Source organism: Sitophilus oryzae, unplaced genomic scaffold (genome assembly GCF_002938485.1).
Source record: "Sitophilus oryzae breed Bouriz unplaced genomic scaffold, Soryzae_2.0 scaffold_497_pilon_pilon, whole genome shotgun sequence".
NCBI classification, from domain to species: Eukaryota; Metazoa; Arthropoda; class Insecta; order Coleoptera; family Curculionidae; genus Sitophilus; species Sitophilus oryzae.
Genome location: NW_022147081.1, coordinates 938,203 through 958,361, shown reverse-complemented (window position 1 = coordinate 958,361; position 20,159 = coordinate 938,203). Strand labels below are relative to the sequence as shown.

At 34.4% G+C, this 20,159-nt stretch overlaps 1 protein-coding gene across 1 annotated transcript in view; it reads left to right on the top strand.

The window, feature by feature from the left end:
- Window positions 1-20,159, top strand: part of LOC115886805 (neuroligin-4, X-linked-like) — a 296,223-nt gene that overhangs the window by 258,184 nt on the left and 17,880 nt on the right. The window contains exons 5-6 of the mRNA XM_030906097.1: window positions 10,422-10,605; window positions 11,704-12,218. Of these exons, the coding sequence (XP_030761957.1) occupies window positions 10,422-10,605; window positions 11,704-12,218 (699 nt within the window). The remainder of the gene's footprint in view (window positions 1-10,421; window positions 10,606-11,703; window positions 12,219-20,159) is intronic.

Genomic DNA, 20,159 nt, shown 5'->3' with positions numbered 1-20,159 from the left:
TGCACAGGGTGTTTGGTTTGGTAACTTTACTAACTTAACCTTAACTTTAAGGTAAAAAAACAACCTCTCGATTAACCCTGTATAATATGCCAAATACTGAAATTTATAAAAAACTGAGTTTACGAATAAAAGGTGATACAGCTTGCTAAAAAATTCATGAAGAGCTAAAAATAACAAAAATATCACACTTTAAATTTGACCAAAAATTTCTCTTTTGCGTTTTTTTGCATTTGAGTGTATAAATATATATTTATAAACCTAGAATAACAACTAAAAGAGTGTTTCATTTTCCACGGACAAATATGAACATTTTTCCAAAAAAAAATCTGTATTTACAGTGACATCCTTTGTTCAATAAAGCTGCATCTAAGCCTCCATTCGACCTGTCAATTTTGACTTGACAGTTATTATATTCTACGCTAATATTGAATATTTAAGCGATCCAGCGGTGATTTATGGAACTATCGACAACCGAAGATCGAGACGAGCCATAAAATTTAATGGCCGGCTGTTAAGAATCGGGTTTTAAGCTTAAATTGCCTCCCGGATATTTATGTAGGTCGTCAATTTATCGCGAGGGCCTGTCTCTTTGATGTCCGTACCAGCTTAAGTTTAAGGGGATTTACGGCAGAAGAATACGGAGGAGAGTTTAGAGACTGAAATATCGGTATTTAAATTTACGGAATAGCGAATAACTTTATACCTGTGTTCGATGCTATTTCAGGAATTTTAAATTTTTAATTTCTTATAAAATATGATTCGTACATTTCAAGATTATGACACTTATGGATTAAAGTACAGTACGTCTATCCATTCTGTAGCTACAGAGTATCCATAAGGAGTGAAACGATATTCTCTCGATGTTTCTTGTAAAAAATTAGACGACGCGTCCCATCAATAAAATTCGAGAAATTTGCAAGTAGCCAATGAAATGAGTGGTCGGAGTGTTTTGCGGTGATATACTTGTCAAGTCCACGTGGATCCTCTCCCGCTTCCATTTAGGTAGCTATTTATAAAATATATATTGCTGTTCATTTAAATGTTTTTTGTCGGAATTTGTTTCATAAACACAGATCCAGTACACGTATTTTATATGATTACTTATCAGTTGCTTGGTATACAAAACTAGAGTTTCTTATAATAGTTTCTTTTCATTAAAATATACCTTTAATCTAGAATGCCAATTTATCTAAAGAAGACAACATTTGACCAATGTGTGCTATGCTTAAACAGAGATGGATAACAACTTTCCCGTTTCCACTTCCACTACGACTGTCTAGTTGGACAAACTCCAATAAGATAACAAATTTTGGAAATTCCACCACATCCCATCCACTCATGATGCCCATCCCCCTGCCCTTTATTTATCGCCATTATTTTATTTCCCTTCCCGCGCCTCCGCAATTCGCTATTCCGTCTCCCGTCAGTTCATCACAGATTGCGGTCTACCGGTTTCAACTGTAAGCTACCGATCTACCCATTTAAAGAAAAATCTAACGATATGTTCAACTGCGTCCTTAGTTTTTACAATAGAAGCACTTTTAAAAAGCTGACTTATTTGACTAAAAATTAAGCGACTGCCGCGTTGGAATCTGTATAATCTGACTTTATTATTGTTTCATTAAATTTTATTTAGTAATAACACACATACAGGTCGTCGTTCTGTCTAGTTGTAGAGTTACAAAGATATTCCTAAAAATCCTTATTACTCCTTATTAGGCGCGGTATTAGCGACATACCCGAAGAAGTTGATATCTTTTGAAAAGATTTTGTTTCATTCATCTACTAAAGTTGAACCCATATTTTTCCCAAAAAAATGTAAACAAAAAAAAACAAAATTTAAGTTAAGAAACAACCTAAATTCTGACAAATATTTTAGTGATTTTCCTGTCAAAAAAAAATATTAATATGAAAAAAGAGTTGAGAGTTGCTACAGCTTTCCCATTGAAATGAAATTAATTTTAGATATCACTGATAAAAATTTGTACAAAGGTAAAAAGTGACTGCTACACTAATTCGTGACTGCTAACTTTACTTGTTACAGTTTTATATGTTTTATTAATATATTAATCTCGATATTAATATTATTTAATCCAATATTTTTTTTAATATCAAATACTATACCTAGCTATTTCTAATTCTTGTTATATTATATTTGTATTTTATTTGAGTGATCTATTATTACGACACATAGGAATGCTAATTTTGGACTTAAATATTATATTTTATTTTGTTTCTGTACTTTTGATTTTTGTTGAAGATCTACCGAGAATTTTGTTCTCGTATGGAATTATAATCTAACAAACCCGGCAATCCTGTTCGGCTACTTCTTATAAAGTTTTTTCGGCTTAATTCCTTTGTTACCGCCGCCGCCGACCGACGGTGTCGGGGCGACTGCTAGGAAGATCGTACAGTATTGCCATTTTATAGAATTGCACTTGCTATTTCAGAAATGATTTCAAAGTTTTACATGTTACATTTCGTTTTAGAAAGAAGTTATGTGCCTAGAGAAAACATTCTTAAAATTGTTTCGTACTTTATTTAATATTTCATTAAGCAGGCAAGATAATGGGATTAGGAGATTTGGGATTTGGGATAAGCCAACATAATTTCGATTTAATAGATTGGCAACACTGTCCGTCCTGTTTCTATTTTTTTCGATGTTATTCTATTAGTAGGCGGTAGCCCCCACACAAGCGTCTTAAAGACCCGCCCGGCGCCCCTTCTCGCAGATGCTCACTCGTCGTATGACTTCTATGATCACTTCCCCTATACGATGGTAGGGAAAAGACACTTTATCCGTCTCTGTTGCACTGCAGTGTATTTTGCAGCCTTACCATCTTTTTTTATCGCATTGAAAACCTCCTATTGCTAATGTTCCTTTGCCAGCAGTGTATATGCGTAACATGGACACTTAAAACGGACATTATAAGAAAACTAAAGCTCGTTTAACGCTCAATAGAACGAAATATGCTGGGAATAGCTAAGAAAGACCGCAAAAGAATAGAGTGGATACGAAGACCAAGGTAATCGATGTCATCAACAGAATTAAATCCCTCAATTGGTAATGAGCAGGACACCTGGCAAGAAGGGCGGACAAAAATTACAGCATAGTACCCACAAGGAGCAATTAAGAGACCTAGAAGAACACCAAACCTGAGATGGGACAATAATATTAGTAGATTAGCAGGGATAACTTGGGCCCACATAGCCAGCAATAGACAACAATGGGACCAATTACAAAGACAGTATTTAAATATGTGAGGGGGGCTACACAATAATTGGAAATGGTTGAAAAAACTGAAAATTATGATAATTACGATGATGATACCTCTAATATAGCAACGTTAACATTCAAGAAAACTACAATAAACCTAAAACAATTTCTACAAATATATGAATGGTTATAAAATAAGCAAATACCCAAAACCATATATTTATTTACTAGAATAACCCTTCTTGACCTGCTATTACGATATTTCGATATGAGTTCAAAACAAACGAGAATATAAGCTGGCTTGTGCGGTCGCTAGAACAACTCGCATATATTACGAACTTTCAAGAGTTTTAATAAAACAAAACTCGACGTCGCCCACGACCAAAATAACAAATTATTTCTCTATTTATTTGCGCGAAATGTTGCCGAAACTTGCCTAAAAATGATTATTTTATGCGGGAGTTTTAGCGGAGACCGTATGCCAACTGAAACTTTGGTGGGAAGCAGGGTGTTAACATTTGTTTTCTTTTAAAGGGTTACATGTGGTTACCTTTCAGTTTTGTTGGTCTGTTTTGGCTCAAATTTCTTAGTATATAATATGATTTATAAATAGTTTTATTCACACAATTTATTTTTTTTAAATATATTAGAATTTTGTGTTAATCCATTCTGGTCTTTACATATTCATTTTCTTCTTATTTTAAATGACATTCTTTAGTCGTATCTTTTTCAAAAGGAACAATAAGTTGGAGACTGTAGTTTCCATAGTTCTTAGCCCCAATAACTTCCGATTGCTGTTCTAATACCGTATGATCGAGAAAAATGGCTTCAGAGACGACAGTTCTGGCGAGGATATAGTGTTGGCGAGACCATTCTCTAGACTTGATGTCTAGGGGATTAAAAAATTTACATAAATTATAGAGAGATTTACAGAGCATAGAACGTTTCACAAGTCTATTTCCAAAAAATACTTTTCCCTAATTTTAAAGTTCACCATTTAAGAATAATTTTACTTAACATAAAGTTAATTTAATATTTTTTTTATTAAGACTATCTGTCGCCGTCTTTGACGCCGTTTTATTTTTTCATTTTATGGTATAATCTAACTACAAAAGATGCTTTTAAAGCACTCCCTGTTTAATTATTTTTTGTGGCATTCAATTATTTTATAAAAAAACCAATGTCCATAGTTCAAAGTTTTTATTTATTACAATAATACAAAGCCGTTCAAACAACATTTTTTTCGAATTAATGGAAACAAAAAATGTCCAACCTTTACAAAAATAACAATCTGTTTTGAACTCAACAAACGAGCATCACAAAATAAATTCTGATTTAGTACAAGCAAATATAATATTTGCAAATTCAATAAAAAAACGTTTTTTTGTGTGCTCAAAAAGCAATATTTTTTCTGTTCAAATATATTTTGATGACGATTTTTATTGAATCTTTTGTCCACGTAACTGCTTTATATAAATAAATAATTCAATAATGAAATATAGCTGGTCGTTGAATAGCAACCCTAAAAGATAGAATATTATAGAAACACAAAATATTTTCAAACTGTATTATTATGTATATTCAAAATAAAATCATGTCAGCACGTATCGAACCTATATCAAATCACTTATAAGAACCAGCTTTTAACAAATTTTCTACCTAAGTAATATAAGAAAGTCCGCAACTTTACAACGTTAAACATTTTCGTAGGCGAAGTTTGATTTCTGTTTCGTTCAAAACTATTCTACCTGGGAAACTTTAACGGAAATTTACCTAAGTTAAGTCAATTCAACTTTCTCGACTGTTGAATATAGGTACTTTTTTCTGAGGGAGAAAATTGTCGCACAAGGTTTGCATTTCTAAAATTTTATTTGACTAATATAGTTTCAAATTATTTAATATTGTTACGGATTCCGTGGGTCCACTATTTAAACTCACGATAAAATACTTAACGAATTTATTTTCTCACTTTATACACAATTACTAACTTATAACACACAACAAACTAACTATTTATAAGATTCCTTCACCAAATTTTCCGATTTTCAATTTCCACGCGGTATATTCAAATTCCAAAAACTGTCTCAGTTGTCGATGGCTCCGGCTTATATACTCTATTGACTGCTTCTCGAAATTTCCCCAATTCTCGGAAAGCGTACTTCTTCATACCAGACAATTCTATTGTCTGATTCCCTTACTTCTCGACTTGACTAAAAGATGGCGCCTGAAAAGTCTTTTTAATTTCTGGCGGATACGTTGCGGTTGTGCAGGCAACCAGTAATACATTTTTAATTTCTGGCGGATGCGCCATTTTTCTTGACATTGCCCCCTCTCAAATTTGATCGTCCCGATCAAGGTTTCCTGTCTGGTATCTCTTCAATCGATCCAGATGAACTACTTTCATCTTACTTCTAGGGCTGCGATGAATCCGGTACACAACATCATTTATCCTCTTGATGACTGTATAAGGACCTTCCCATGCTGGAGTTAACTTTGGGGACCTTCCTTTCTTGCGCTGTGGGTTATACAACCATACCCTATCGTCCTGTTGAAATCCCGTAGAATTAGCTCTGAGGTCGTAATGAGCTTTCATCCGGTCACTGGCTAGCGCAATCTTACTTCTAACGGCCTTATGAATGTCCAATAATCTTTCCTTCCTAGCGATTCTTTCGAACGACAGTCCAACGCTATCCTGTTCCATTTCTTCCCCAGATCGAGTACTTGGTCTTTGTCTAGCTGCGCAAATCTTACAACGTTGACACCATTTCTTAACATCTTCGCAATAATCCACCCAGTAAAAACGGTCTCTCAGCTTACTCAAGGTCTTGTTTACTCCAAGATGGGCTCCAGTTTTACCACCGTGAATTTCTTCCAATACCTGGGTGACTTTCTTCCTTGGTACCAGTAACTGAGTTGTTACTGTCCTGCCATCCGCACTTTCCCACGTGCGCTTTATCAATCCATTCTCAATCACCAGTGAATTCCACTGAGCCCAGAGAGCTTTGAAAACGAGCCCTCTGTCCGCAATATCCTGCCACGGTGGTCTCTCGCCGTTACCTTCCTTGAGCCGTAGTATTGCTCCGATGTCTGGATCTTCCATTTGATCTTTCCTCAACTGTATCGTCGTCCATTGTTCGTCAGTTCTCAGTTTAAAATTCCTTACTCTGATAGTGCTTTCGCGATGTTTCATTTTCTTGCCCAAAGTAGCTCGTCGTCGATCTGGCTCGTTGTCGATAATTTGTACCCGTCCTACACGGCACCCAGAGGTTTCCTCTATTTTCTCGAACACAGTCTTCTTGGTATCACCAGGTATCATCACAATTTTCGATGATCTTTCTTCCATATTTCCTGGTCTCTTCTCTTTAGATACAGAAAATTCCTCATTTCCGATTTTCAGGATGTTTCTATGGTGATCAAACGAAAAACCATGTTGACTGATCACATCCATACCCATGATAAAATCATCTTCAATGTCTGCCACTAAAACGCTATGCCGAAACTTCAAATTCCCTAACTCCAGTTCTATGAAAGCCTCTCCCCGTACAACGGCCATTTCCCCCGTAACTGTACGTAAATACACTCTTCTTTTAAGAGGCATCATCTTCAATCCTTGCACCGAGTTAGTCCGCACCAACGATACCATAGCGCCTGTGTCCACAGTCATTCGAATTCTTCTACCATTGACCTTCCCGTTGATCACCAAACTGTCAGCGGTTTTTTTCTAGACTCCTAACGGAAAACATCCTAGGGGCTCTGTTTTCTTCAGCCAATACTCGCTCATTAGTGTTGATTTCCTGGTGCCTATGTTCTCTCGATGGTAAACGGAATGGCATTTGGACGCGGCAATCCCGTTTAATGTGGCCATTCCTGCCACATCTAAAGCAACTTATGTCCTGGGATCTTCCGATGTGCCGATGTTCTCTGGATGGTGAATGGAATCGCATTTGGATGCGACAATCCCGTTTGATGTGGCCATTCCTGCCACATCTATAGCAACTTATGTCCTGGGATCTTCCGATGTGCCGATGTTCTCTGGATGGTGAATGGAATCGCATTTGGATGCGACAATCTCGTTTGATGTGGCCATTCCTGCCGCATCCATAGCACCTCATATCCTGGAATCTTCTTTGGTTCTCTGTCTGGGTGTTGTTGACTCTCTTGTTCACTAGTAATTCACATAGTTTATTAAACATCTCCTCCAAACGTATGTGAGAACTCTTTGGCTGTTCCTCAACCGTTACCGAGCCTATCTTCTGTTTAGGAATGGCGCTAAATGCAGCTTCTATTTCCAGCGCCCTGACGAGTACTTCGCTGCTGGTAGAAAATTGGGATATTTGCAGCGCCCTCTGCAATTCGTTGTCCCTCAATCCGCTGATAAAGCACTGAGCAGCGAGTTCCTCCCTAAATCCTTCCGGTGCTTCTGGATACGCTAGGTGTACCAGGCGACGTAAGTCTGCTTCGAATTCCTGCAGACTCTCTCCGGACCTCTGCAGGCGTGTCTTGATCTGTGCCTGATAAAGTTGGCGTCGATGTTGGTCGCCATATCTTCTGTCCAGTGCAGCGACCAAAGTTTGGTATTCCTGCTGTTGGGCTGCAGGAATAGTTTGCAACAGTTCCAGGGCAGGGCCACGCAGCGCGATGACAAGTGCCGCTGCTTTCTCCTGGTCAGTCCATCCATTGGCAGCAGCCGCTGCTTCAAACTGGCGGTGGTACATCGTCCAGGTGGTTTGTCCATCGTAGGTCGGGGCCTTGAGGTTCGCAGTTCCATGAACGCCAGGTGTCTTTACTTGTGCCTTGGTCTTCTGTAGGTCCTTCTCTAATTTTTCCATTTTCTGTTGAAGTCGCTCCTCCAGATCTTCTACGGCTTCTTGAAGGTGTATTTCTTGTCTTTTTTCCAGATCTTCGAAGATCTTTTTAAGACGATTTTGATCTTCTTGTCTTTCTCTATGACGTCGCTCCTCCAAACGAATTTCTAAATTACCTAATATTTTCTCAAGTCGGTCCTGTTCTTCTTGTTTATCTTGTTGTCGTTGAATTTTTAAATCTTCAAAAATTCTCTCAAGCCGGTCCTGTTCTTCTTGTTTGTCTTGTTGTCGTTGAATTTTCAAATCTTCGAAAATGTTCTCAAGCCGGTCCTGTTTAATTTCTTGATTTTCTAGAATTTTCAGTAAGCGGTCTTGTTCTTCTGCTTTCTCTTTTTCTAGTCGGGCTCGCTCTTCTTCTCGTTCTTTACGGAGTCTTTCTTGTTCTTCTGCCTTTTCTCTTCTCATATTCTCCATAAAATCGCCCAATAATTTGCTTACTTCCTCCATTTTCTTCGCTTGCTGTCTCGTACCAACCATAAAAATTCCCAAATTCGGTGTAAAAATCGTCCAATCCACTTAATTTCTTCTTAAAATCCTCTTGAATCCCACTTCTGACACCAATTGTTACGGATTCCGTGGGTCCACTATTTAAACTCACGATAAAATACTTAACGAATTTATTTTTCTCACTTTATACACAATTACTAACTTATAACACACAACAAACTAACTATTTATAAGATTCCTTCACCAAATTGTCCGATTTTCAATTTCCACGCGGTATATTCAAATTTCAAAAACTGTCTCAGTTGTCGATGGCTCCGGCTTATATACTCTATTGACTGCTTCTCGAAATTTCCCCAATTCTCGGAAAGCGTACTTCTTCATACCAGACAATGTTTGATTTCTGTTTCGTTCAAAACTATTCTACCTGGGAAACTTTAACGGAAATTTACCTAAGTTAAGTCAATTCAACTTTCTCGACTGTTGAATATAGGTACTTTTTTCTGAGGGAGAAAATTGTCGCACAAGGTTTGCATTTCTAAAATTTTATTTGACTAATATAGTTTCAAATTATATAATATCCATTTTAATTATACAAACTGTCAAATACCGTGGAAAATAAAACACTATTAACCACAATGCACCACAAAACACTTTAAACACTGGACTCGCGATTTGCTAACCATGGCACCATTCGCAGATGATTAACATTAAACAAGTATCTACAAATTGAGTGGTCTTAGTTAGTACCGACCAAGCGTGGTCAAACTAGCCAAGCGAGTCAAAACCAACCTAGCGTAACAATTCATTACAGAGACTAGAGTCTCGTTCATATACTGCTAGTATTATCTTTACATTTACTCATTTTGACGCTCTCATATGCATCTAATTACTTGTAATTTGAGACTTGTTTGATTAATTTTAAATTATTAACATTTATACAATGATCTTTATCAACAGTCTGTTGAGCAGCGCAAGATTTATTTGGTCTACCATGTCTTATCTGAGTCATATGTTCTTTAAATCTTGTGAATATTGATCTTCTAGTTTGCCCAACATATTTTTTATTACATGATTACATGATTTTTACATGAAATTTCGTAAGTACTAGACTGACCTTTGCAGTAGCAGGATTTTTACGTTTTGAATTTATTATTTACGTTGTTGTAATTTATTATTAGCACTATACACACAAGTTTATAATTGACATTCTTGAAAATTGTTTTTAAACCACGGAATAACTTTCTTTTAAACGGTATTGAAATATACTTTGACGTATCTTTCACAACTAGGACCACTTTTTCCCACTTTTTATTTTATATGTTTTGTTACTAAGTGGGAGACTAAGTAGTTAATAAAACATTTCAAATAACTATTACATCTTTAAATAGTAATCTATCGTCCTCAATTTCTTAGTTAAATTTAATGGAAAGGAAACGATTATTTAATTTAGAAGTAAAGTTATCTATAGTGTTATAATGTGTGTCAAAAACGGCAAATATATCATCCACATACCAAAACCATACACTTGAAAAATACTTAAACTGATTTTTAGCCTCTACTTCAAACTAGCTCATGACTAAATAGCCAAAAATGGAGACAGTGGACTACCATTTCCGTACCTTCCCGCTGTTCAAAATAATTTTGTTTGATTTAAATTGAAAACAATTTGTTTCATACCAGGGCGATATATTATTCAGTCACACCTTTGTTGTCGAGATCATTTGTATTTAGTAATTACTTCGAGTACTCTAAAGCATGTGGAATTAAGTACTTAATATGAAATAATAATAAATCTTTTCAAGTGTTTGATTTTTACTCATAATATATTAATCTATGATTTACTTTTCTTTATTTTCATACTATAGTTTCTAAAAATATATACTTAATTCTAGGTGGAAGATCCCGTGAACTACGCTGTAAAGTTGGCCAAAGAAGTGAACTGCACTATACCTGATGACGTCGGTAAAGATCACGAGCAGATTGTGGACTGTCTGCGAGAGACTCCCTTGGGGGAGCTTCTAGAGGCCGAAGTGACACCTCCGGCTTATTTAAGTGCATTCGGGCCAAGCGTTGATGGTAAGAATAAGCGAGAATGTACTACTGGGATTTTGTCATAAAATTACATAAACAAAACAATGAGATATATGTTTTATAGCTAGTTTTAAACCATCACATTTTATTTAAAATTAAATAATAAATATATAAGGGATAATTTAAAAAAAAACGGTATATTCTTAAAGCTCAATTAGCGTAGGAGTGTGTTTCTTTAATTTGATTGTAAGCATTCAGAACGTCAAAATTAGTGGTAGGCATTTTAAATTAGTAGAAAAAGTTATCAAACTTTTAACCATTTTAACTTTTCCACTAATTATACTTCAAAATTTGCGAGAAATGTCATTTTGGCCTTTGATTGTCTTCCGTAAACAAAAATTGTGGTTAGAAATCAAAAATTGATTGTTTTATAAGCTAAATTTTAGTCTTTCCCTATGTATACAACTGACTAACGCAAGCTGTTGCTAGAATATTCTATTAATTTAAATTGTGTTTTTTAAACATTGTGAATGATCGTAAACTAAAAAGTATAAGGTGTAATTGAAACCACTAATTGCGAGGTACTGAATGAAGCTTAATAGTATTCAATTAAATTATAATTAAATAATTCATTTTTTTCTATTATATACGGCGAATCTTAAATAAATGCACCACATAATGGTAGTATATTTCGATTTCACAAGCACGTGGTTTTTTTTCGTAAAAAAAATTGTTTGAAAGTTTTATATTTTTAGAAAAAACTTTTAATTTTTCTTTAAATTTTCAGTTAAAAAACATACTATCTTGATAATATGAGACAACAACAATTCATGCCATAAACTTTGGTATGACTGATATCGGAGAACCCCTCTAACTAACCCCTCTAAAACCGTCTCAGATACTGACTTTTGTCAGAGCCCTCAGACTGTTTAAAGAGGTATAACTCAAAAAGGGGACACCGTAGATCTGTCGGAGTGATTGACAACCCCTACCTTTGTCTACAAATTGAAAAATTTTTTGACAATAAAGGCATTTATTTATTTATTTATTAATATGATGAATTCATGATATTCAGCAGCGTCTAATATATCATGACGAAAATTTATATTACTAATTTTTCAAGTACCTATTTTTCTTTTGTAGGTGTGGTAATCAAAGCCGACTTTGCCAAAGAACTCGTCACCTACTTCAAACCCCAAGACCTCCAAAGCTTCGTAGGCCCCGTCAACGCCAACCTCAAACGCAGCGAGGCCACCTTGGTACCCAAAGGCAGCAACCCTTACGACCTTCTTTTCGGCGTGGTAACCGGTGAAGCTCTTTGGCGCTTCTCCTCCAACGACATCCAAGCAGGCTTTGAGGGTGAACGTCGCGACAAGATCATACGGACCTACGTGCGTAACGCCTATACGTATCACCTGAGTGAGATATTTTTTACTATTGTGAACGAGTACACGGACTGGGAGAGGACGGTGCAGCACCCGATAAATACTCGTGACGCTTGCGTAGCTGCGCTGAGTGATGCGCAGTTCGTTGCGCCGTTGGTGCAGACGGGGGATTTGTTGAGCGCGAAGCCGCCGCAGACTGGACAGGAAGCTACCGGACCTAAGACGTTCTTTTATGTGTTTGATTATCAGACAAAGGAAGGAGATTATCCACAGGTAAGGATTTATATGAGAGACGTTATCTACATTTTTAAAAATGGTTAGCAAAATTTATTTTTTATGTTATGAGCTAAGACCATAATAAACTAAAATATTAGACATAATATTAAATTAATAAAAAAGTAGTAAAATAAAATAAATTTATAAGGTGCTTTTTTTAAAAGTTATATATATGTATATATATATTATAAAACAGTTTCTGTTGAACCTTTGCCACAAAAACATTGCCAAATTTATTATTTGAGTCCAATAACTATCTAGTTAATATGATTAGTGTTTGTCAATGCGGACATATATTGATTAATTCGATTCCAACTATCTTGAAAATCATTACTTCTGTCTCGTTTAACCAAGATATTTTTAAAATTAAAAAACCACTGGAATATACAGGATGGGTCAAATTGGACGCTTTTAAAGGGAAACACCTTTTTTCTATAGAAGATATGAAATGAAAAATAATATCGGTGTCTGGAGCTCAATTTTTATTATAACATGATGGTGAAAACCGCACATCGATATCTTATACCGTACCGTTTCGAAGTTACAAAAAGTTTTTCAAAAATATGCATTTTTAGCAAATTGTCGTAACTTTTTTTGCTATAGAAAGTTTTATATTTTTATGAAAACATTTCCAAAGCATCTTTTTGTATAGAATTTAATAGTTTAAGTATAATTTTTTTAAAATTAATAATTTAAGAATTATCAACAAAAAATTTGATTTTTTATATGGGACATCCTGTATATTTTAATTAATTGAAAAGGATTTAAAATTGCCTTTCCAAAAATATAGCATACTTGATAGTTTGCTGGATTCCTCTTTGAGATACAGAGTTTTTAAAAATTCGCACACTTTGAATAAGTAGGCTTTGAACATCGCCGGCTGTAAAGCAAAAAAATTGTAGCCGTGGGCAGCAATTAAAACTAAAATAATATTTGCAATGAGAGATGCAGAATTTTATAACGATTTAAACTATATTTAACAACATCAACACATTTAAATTATATTTAATGATAATAAAAATAAATAACAAACCAAGACATGAGATTTTGCTACAGGTGTTCGATATTTGGTCTTCTGTGATGGACAGACGGGACCGTTTTTGAACATCTCTTGCGGAATTCATTACTCAGTGGAGGTGAAAGATACCCTCGTATAACCGTTAAGTACTTCTAATTTTTGTTTAGGTTATATGGGTAATTTAAAAATAAGAACCTTCATTTTTCCGCAAAGATAAAAATTCATAGGCGCTAAATCCGGAGGCCTCGGCGGTCTCGACGGCCAATGGCTGGGATCTTGGTTAGCTATTCAATTATTCTAGAAATTGTCTGCAAAAATTTGCTGATAAGTTCAGCGTTCTGAGGCGGTGTCTCGTCTTACTGGAAAAATATGTTTTCGAGTTCCATTAGGGGCAGATCATCGATAAGGGGTCCAAAGCCTACTAGTTAAAAGTGGCGAAATTTAAAAAAATTTGTATTTCGAAGAGGATTATAACAAAATATCAAGCCTGCTGTATTTTTGGAAAGGTAATTTTAAGTTTTCTTCAGTTAATTAAAAATATACACGGTGTCCCATATAAAAAATCAAGTTCTCTGTGGATAACTTTTAAATTATTAATTTTAAAAAAATTATACTTAAACTATTAAATTCTACGTAAAAAAGTGTTTTGGAAATGTTTTCATAAAAGTACAAACTTTTCCATAGCAAGAAACTTACATCGATTTGTTTAAAATGCATATTTTTCAAAAACACCCCGTAACTCCTAAACGGTATCAGATATAGATGTGCGGTTTTCACCATATTTTTGATAAAAATTGAGCTCCGATATTAGTTTTCGTCTATCTCCTATAGAAAAGGGTGTTTCCCTTTAAAAGCGTCCAATTTGACTCACTCTGTACACTATTTTAGACGGTAGTGTAATACATGAACGAAAGAAAAGTTATTACTCTTCAAAACAGTTGTTAGAATCATGTAGGTGTAATACTTACATGGAAATATTTCATGTCAAAAAACACCCAGACACCGAATATCAATATTCATCAACCGATCCAAATATCAACTATAGTTCAGATACTTTTTAAAAAAAATTGATGTAAAAATGAAATTTCTACACCTTGTATCTCCAAAATGAAGCATTTCAGGACATAAATTTATAACAACTTTTCTACTTATTTTTATCTGCACAATATTAAGTTTTCCATTATACAATTCGGACCATCTTGTATAATAAAAAAGAGCAATAATATTGTTGTACAAACATCAAACTTTCAAATTATATGTTTGGCTACAAAAAGGGAAAAAATCTTTATCGAATAGGACTACGCCAACTTATTTAATGTGATGAAATTCCTTTAGAAGAGGACTCAGCTTTTACCCGCCTTATCTCTAAACAAACTTAAGTCCTACAACACGCTAGTGTTTCTTTTCCGACCGGAAAGAAAAAAGGAAAAATAGAGAAAATCCAGTATAAAAAAGGGAAACGCCAGCATATTTTCACTTTGAACTCCCGACTCGGACTCTCTGGGCTGTGTGCCCCCTTGATAAATCAACTTACTCTACGCAACATATTAAAGTGGCTTTATGAAACCCGAGTCCCGGAAAAGCATTTAATTTTCCAAAAAGGTTTCCGATGTTTACTTCTTTTTGTTCTGAAAGATATCTCGTTAACGGATGCGTTTATTTAAATATTTTAAAGTCTATTAGAATAGAAATTTCTTGAAAAACTTTCGGGGTTTTTCCACTCTAAGAGAAATCTACAAAATAAAAGAATGATTTTTTGTAAACATATTTCAGGAGGTATATCTCCTCCCGTTGTCACAAGGCAAAAATAAACACAAGGAAAACAATTTTAAATAACGTAAATTCCACTATTCAAGATCAGTTTAGTTTTTAGTATTTTTTTTTTCAGTTTGTCCTTTACTCATACGTGGAGTATAGGGCTTCAATAAATGCTCTCCAGCGGGTTCGGTTATTTGCAATTGATTTGACATCTCGCCATAGTCGGTTGACTGCTACAATCTCTGGTTTTGATAGTTCTTTGCCAGGTGTGTCTTGGGTGGCCAGTTCTTCTACTGCCTTGTGTGTTCTACCCAATATTTCTGTCAGCGATGTTGTTGCCACTTTTCCTTAATGTGTGACCACTGCACCTCCATTTCTTCAGTTTGATTTCATTATACACCTGCCTCTGGTTGGTTAAACTCCATAAATCGTCATTTCTGATAGTGTTTTGTCAGTATATTTCTACTATTGTTTCGCAGACGACTCTTTATGAATTGGAGTTTAAAGTAATTAACGGCGGTGTAATTTTCAAGGTCTCTGCACCATACAATATTCACTTGACATTTGAGTTAAAAATTTTAAGTTTGGTAAGTTGAGAGTACCGTCTAGATCTCCAAATTTTGTTGAGCATTCCAAATGCTATTCTGGTCTTGTTTATTCTGGTTATGATATCTTGCTCTGTACTTCTGTTGGTTAAGATTATACTACCCAAGGAAGTAAAATTATTGATCCGTTGGTACAAACTCAATTTGGTTTAGTTTTTTCATATTGAACTTAAAACTCTTTGACGCCGTATTTGTTCATCATTTACAAATAATCTGTAAATAACTGGAAAAAAGTGCAAATTCGTGCAAAATTATTTTCTTTAAACGTATTTTTTGGAAAACAATTTTCGATTTTATGGAAAGCACTGTTCATTAAAATGTTGTATCCCATGTTATAGGGCTTGTTTCTCTCTACAATTTTCTGTCTCACAATGTACCGTTTGTGTCCAGGAAGAGTTCATAGTTTCATAGTTGTCGATTTTCGAAAGAAATCAGTACATGCATATTATTTCGTATATTTTTCATTTTATTGATTTTATGGAAAGCACTGTTCATTAAAATGTTGTATCCTATGTTATAGGGCTTGTTTCTCTCTACAATTTTCTGTCTCACAATGTACCGTTTGTGTCCAGGAAGAGTTCATAGTTTCATAGTTGTCGATTTTCGAAAGAAATCGTACATGCATATTATTTCGTATATTTTTCATTTTATTGATTTTATGGAAAGTTTGTTTTATGGAAAAACTGTTCATTAAAATGTTGTATCCTATGTTATAGGGCTTGTTATTAATTGAAATAATAAAATTTAACTAGCTCCTCCGAAAAATGTTTTTAATTGGTTCTTGGATGCGATGGGCACTGTAGCGTTTTGTTATAAACATTACCACTGCGAACGGCAGCTTTTCATAGGAGAGCAGTCGTGGATAAGGTATTTCACTGGAAAGAACTAATTAATAACAATAAACAAAAAATACAGATATTGGGCGCCAGGCATGTACAGAGAAAGAAAACACAGTTGTATATTACTTAAAACTAATGACTATATTTATTCATGATGGACTGTGATGGTAAATAGCATTGTACAATTTTAATAATTATTATAGTGGTTATATGTCAACGAAAGTGGTGTTAAGAATTGTACTAAATATCTATGAAAACAACTATGATAAAATACAAGACATGTAACGTTTAAGAGAATATATGAAATGTAGTATTACTTTAATTAATTTGATATATTTTATATGATGTTAGTGCAATAATAATATCTATAAAAAAGTAATACTATTACAAGGCGTAATGTAATGAAACCTAAAATCTAAATCATATTGTAACTACTAAATCGACATAAATGTCTTACTAACCTAACTACTAAAAATAGTCTGTACGATATCGTTTAAAATGTACGTTAAGTTAAGACTGAAAATCGACTGAAAACCAGAACCTAAATCTACACTTAGCTGTTCTTGAGGCAATCCTGTTTCGAAGAGTAGCAGCGTGAGGTGGGCTCATATCTCTGTACTGTTTCTCGGCTATCCTGTTGGCCAATACAACAAAAGAGGCCAGGATGAGGACACCATGAATCAATATAGCCGTAGCTACTGACTAGGCTTAGAAATGGGAGCGAAGCAGCATGGGGCTTACGCTCTATCCATACTGTGGCAATATGGGGACACTACCAGTACCTTGGAACATTACTGGGACCTTGGATAATGCCCGTACCTTGTAAATAGTCCGTCCATAAGACAACGGTACAGGGGAACACTACCCGTACCTTGGATACTACTAGGACCTTGGATAATGCCCGTACCTTGTAAATAGTCCGTACCTTGGACCCTCGAATTACTTCCGAGGGCTCACTAAATAATAAAGAACATGTCCTTTCTTCCATGTTCCTTCCTTCCATTCTGGAGGACAAAAGAAAAGGGACGCCAACGTGCCAGCAAAATACAAATACAAGTTAGGTTGGGACATCCAAAACTCTACCCTGTAACTTCGAAATAGCAGCTGATTCAAATTATACAGCAAGATTTTTATAATTGCAGTTTCTCGAAGCAAGGATTTTTTGATGGTGACAGTCGGACGGTCAAACCCAAGTCAAGTTAAGTACGGAGAGAGTTGACAGAAGCGATGTTGACAGCGCCTCCACAGAACAGTGAAACGATAGCAGGGTTGCCGACTAGAGAACGTAAAAATTACGCGTCAAATAAACTATCCGGCCTGAACGAGAGGGAATCCGGTGATGATAGGCCAGACATCATATATTATATATAAAAAAGACATGTAACGAACTAAAAACGTTACAGCACTTTAGTTTTTCAGCAAGCGGTATTATATAGCATTAAATATGCATTTCTTATTTTTTAAACTGATAAAAAAAAATATGTAAAATACACTTTAGATTATTGGTTACTTTTATTAATTTAATTTATTAGTTTATATATTTAAAGCCACACAAATATGTGTAAAATTCCATCTTGTCTGGAATTTTACATTTATCATGTAATTTTACATTTTTGGTGTGTAAAAGTAAAATGTAGATTTACCATTATAAATGGAGAAATGTATTTGGTATTTAATCTTACAATATACTTATACTTCTTTAGTGTCGTAATTATACGACTAAGTTCATTTCAGATTATGTATTTTTTCTACATTAGTGTGTATTTTTACATTAAATGGACATGTATTTTTTTAATCTGTCCGATTTAATGTGTATTTACCATGTAGAGATATGGAATAATGAGATATGGTAAATTGTATCTAAAAGTTGTTTATATTATCGGTTCTTTCATTTTAATTGTTCCATTCTTGAAATCAACACTTGGTCTTGTGTCTCATAAATGCTGACAAATCTGAGATCTGCCAAAATCTATGTTTATGTATTATAATTCGAACGTTTAACGGCCTACAATATGTTTCAGTAATATTAAATTTTTCACACGTGTCTACTAAAAACTAAAGGTTTCTTGAATAGTTATATTTAGATGTTTTTGATTTGTATGTAATAATTTTTTTTCTTTGTGCTTTTAGCTCTTGTCGTTGATTTTTTTTGTTATTTAGGCATTTTGTTTCACTAGTAAAAACACCCTGATAAGCTAGTTTTCATTTGGATTCAACGCGGTGGTAAATAATAACTTTTTTGTTTTGTTGATTTTTCTTCGAAGTGCAAAAACAAAGACTTTTTTTCAGCAAATGAATAAGGTAGAGACATTATTTAGAACAGTGATATTTTTAGTCTCTATTTTTCTAATACCTGGAATTATTTCACTTACTACCTATAAAAAGGGAATAGGACATTACTAAGGAAGACAAATTGGTACGAGTAATCAGTAAATCCAAATCTAAATAATTCAGGCAATAAAGTCGACAAAAAAGTTACGATCTGCAAACGACAGCACACAACGGGGTTGCCCCGCTTTCCGTATTTTTATATAATAATTTATGAACCCTGAAAAAAGCGTACGCAACAGGATGAGACCCTACAAATTACTCAAATATCACACGAGCTACCGCCCTCTCACGTCAAGGGTAATAAATTTATTTTGCGTTTCCCTAGATCCCACTCCTTTGGGAGTCTCTTGAAACCTGATATCAACCGCACATTAAATCATTTCCTTTGGGGCGGAAAGTAAAAAAAAACAAAAACCTTAAACTGGTGCTAAATTATTTACGTATTTTGATATGGGAAAAGGTATAGACTCGACACTTTAAGATGACACGGAGAGACTTTAGAACTTAACCTGGGGTTATAAAGAAACTTTTTTGAGAGTTTGAATAAAAATATTATAGAGGGGGCAAATACCTACTGCTTTTTATATAAATATATTTCTGAAGATATTTTTTTATTTTAGGGGAGTACTAAACAAAAAAGAAACTTAATATGAAGCATATACAGGGTGTCTCAATATTCCGTAGACATAAAACTACAACGTGTTTTTGGAATCAAACTAAGTTCAATGGACACAATTTATCTCTATTCAAAATTGCTTCGGTTGTCCGCTAAAGGGCATCAAAATAAGCACATTTTTTCAGATATTTTAAAAACATTTATTAACAGTTATTCCGATTTGATTGATATTTTGGGAGTCTATGTTATGCTAATTGCTCTAACATTTGACTTTCACAAAATTTAACATAAAGTAGGGAAATGGTGAAAAACTACCCCCACCTTTACATAAATTTTAGTATAAAAATTTTCTCCACCGACTTAACCGACAGCCGATTTTCTTTTCGTAAAATGGTCCCTCTAGCATTTACTACAATTTTTCCAAAGCTGACTTTCAAAAAATATTTTTTGTCACATTAAGTTATGGAGGCGCATTTAATCTATGATGCTCTAATAATCTGGTTGGCGAAACTATGGAAATTTATGTTAATAAAACAAATTATATTTGACGATAAACTTCATAAAAAGCTTAAGAAAAATAATTTTTTTTAAATTAATTAACGTTAACGTGCTTTGGTCAGGTGAAAAAAAATTAGACATTTAAGATTAAATTTAAATCAATTTTTCTATTAATTCTTATCATATTTCTAGATAAAAATTAAATCTACTTTTCTCATGATTATTTCGTAATTCGATACTATTTCGTAAAAAATGTCAATGTTTTACCAAAGG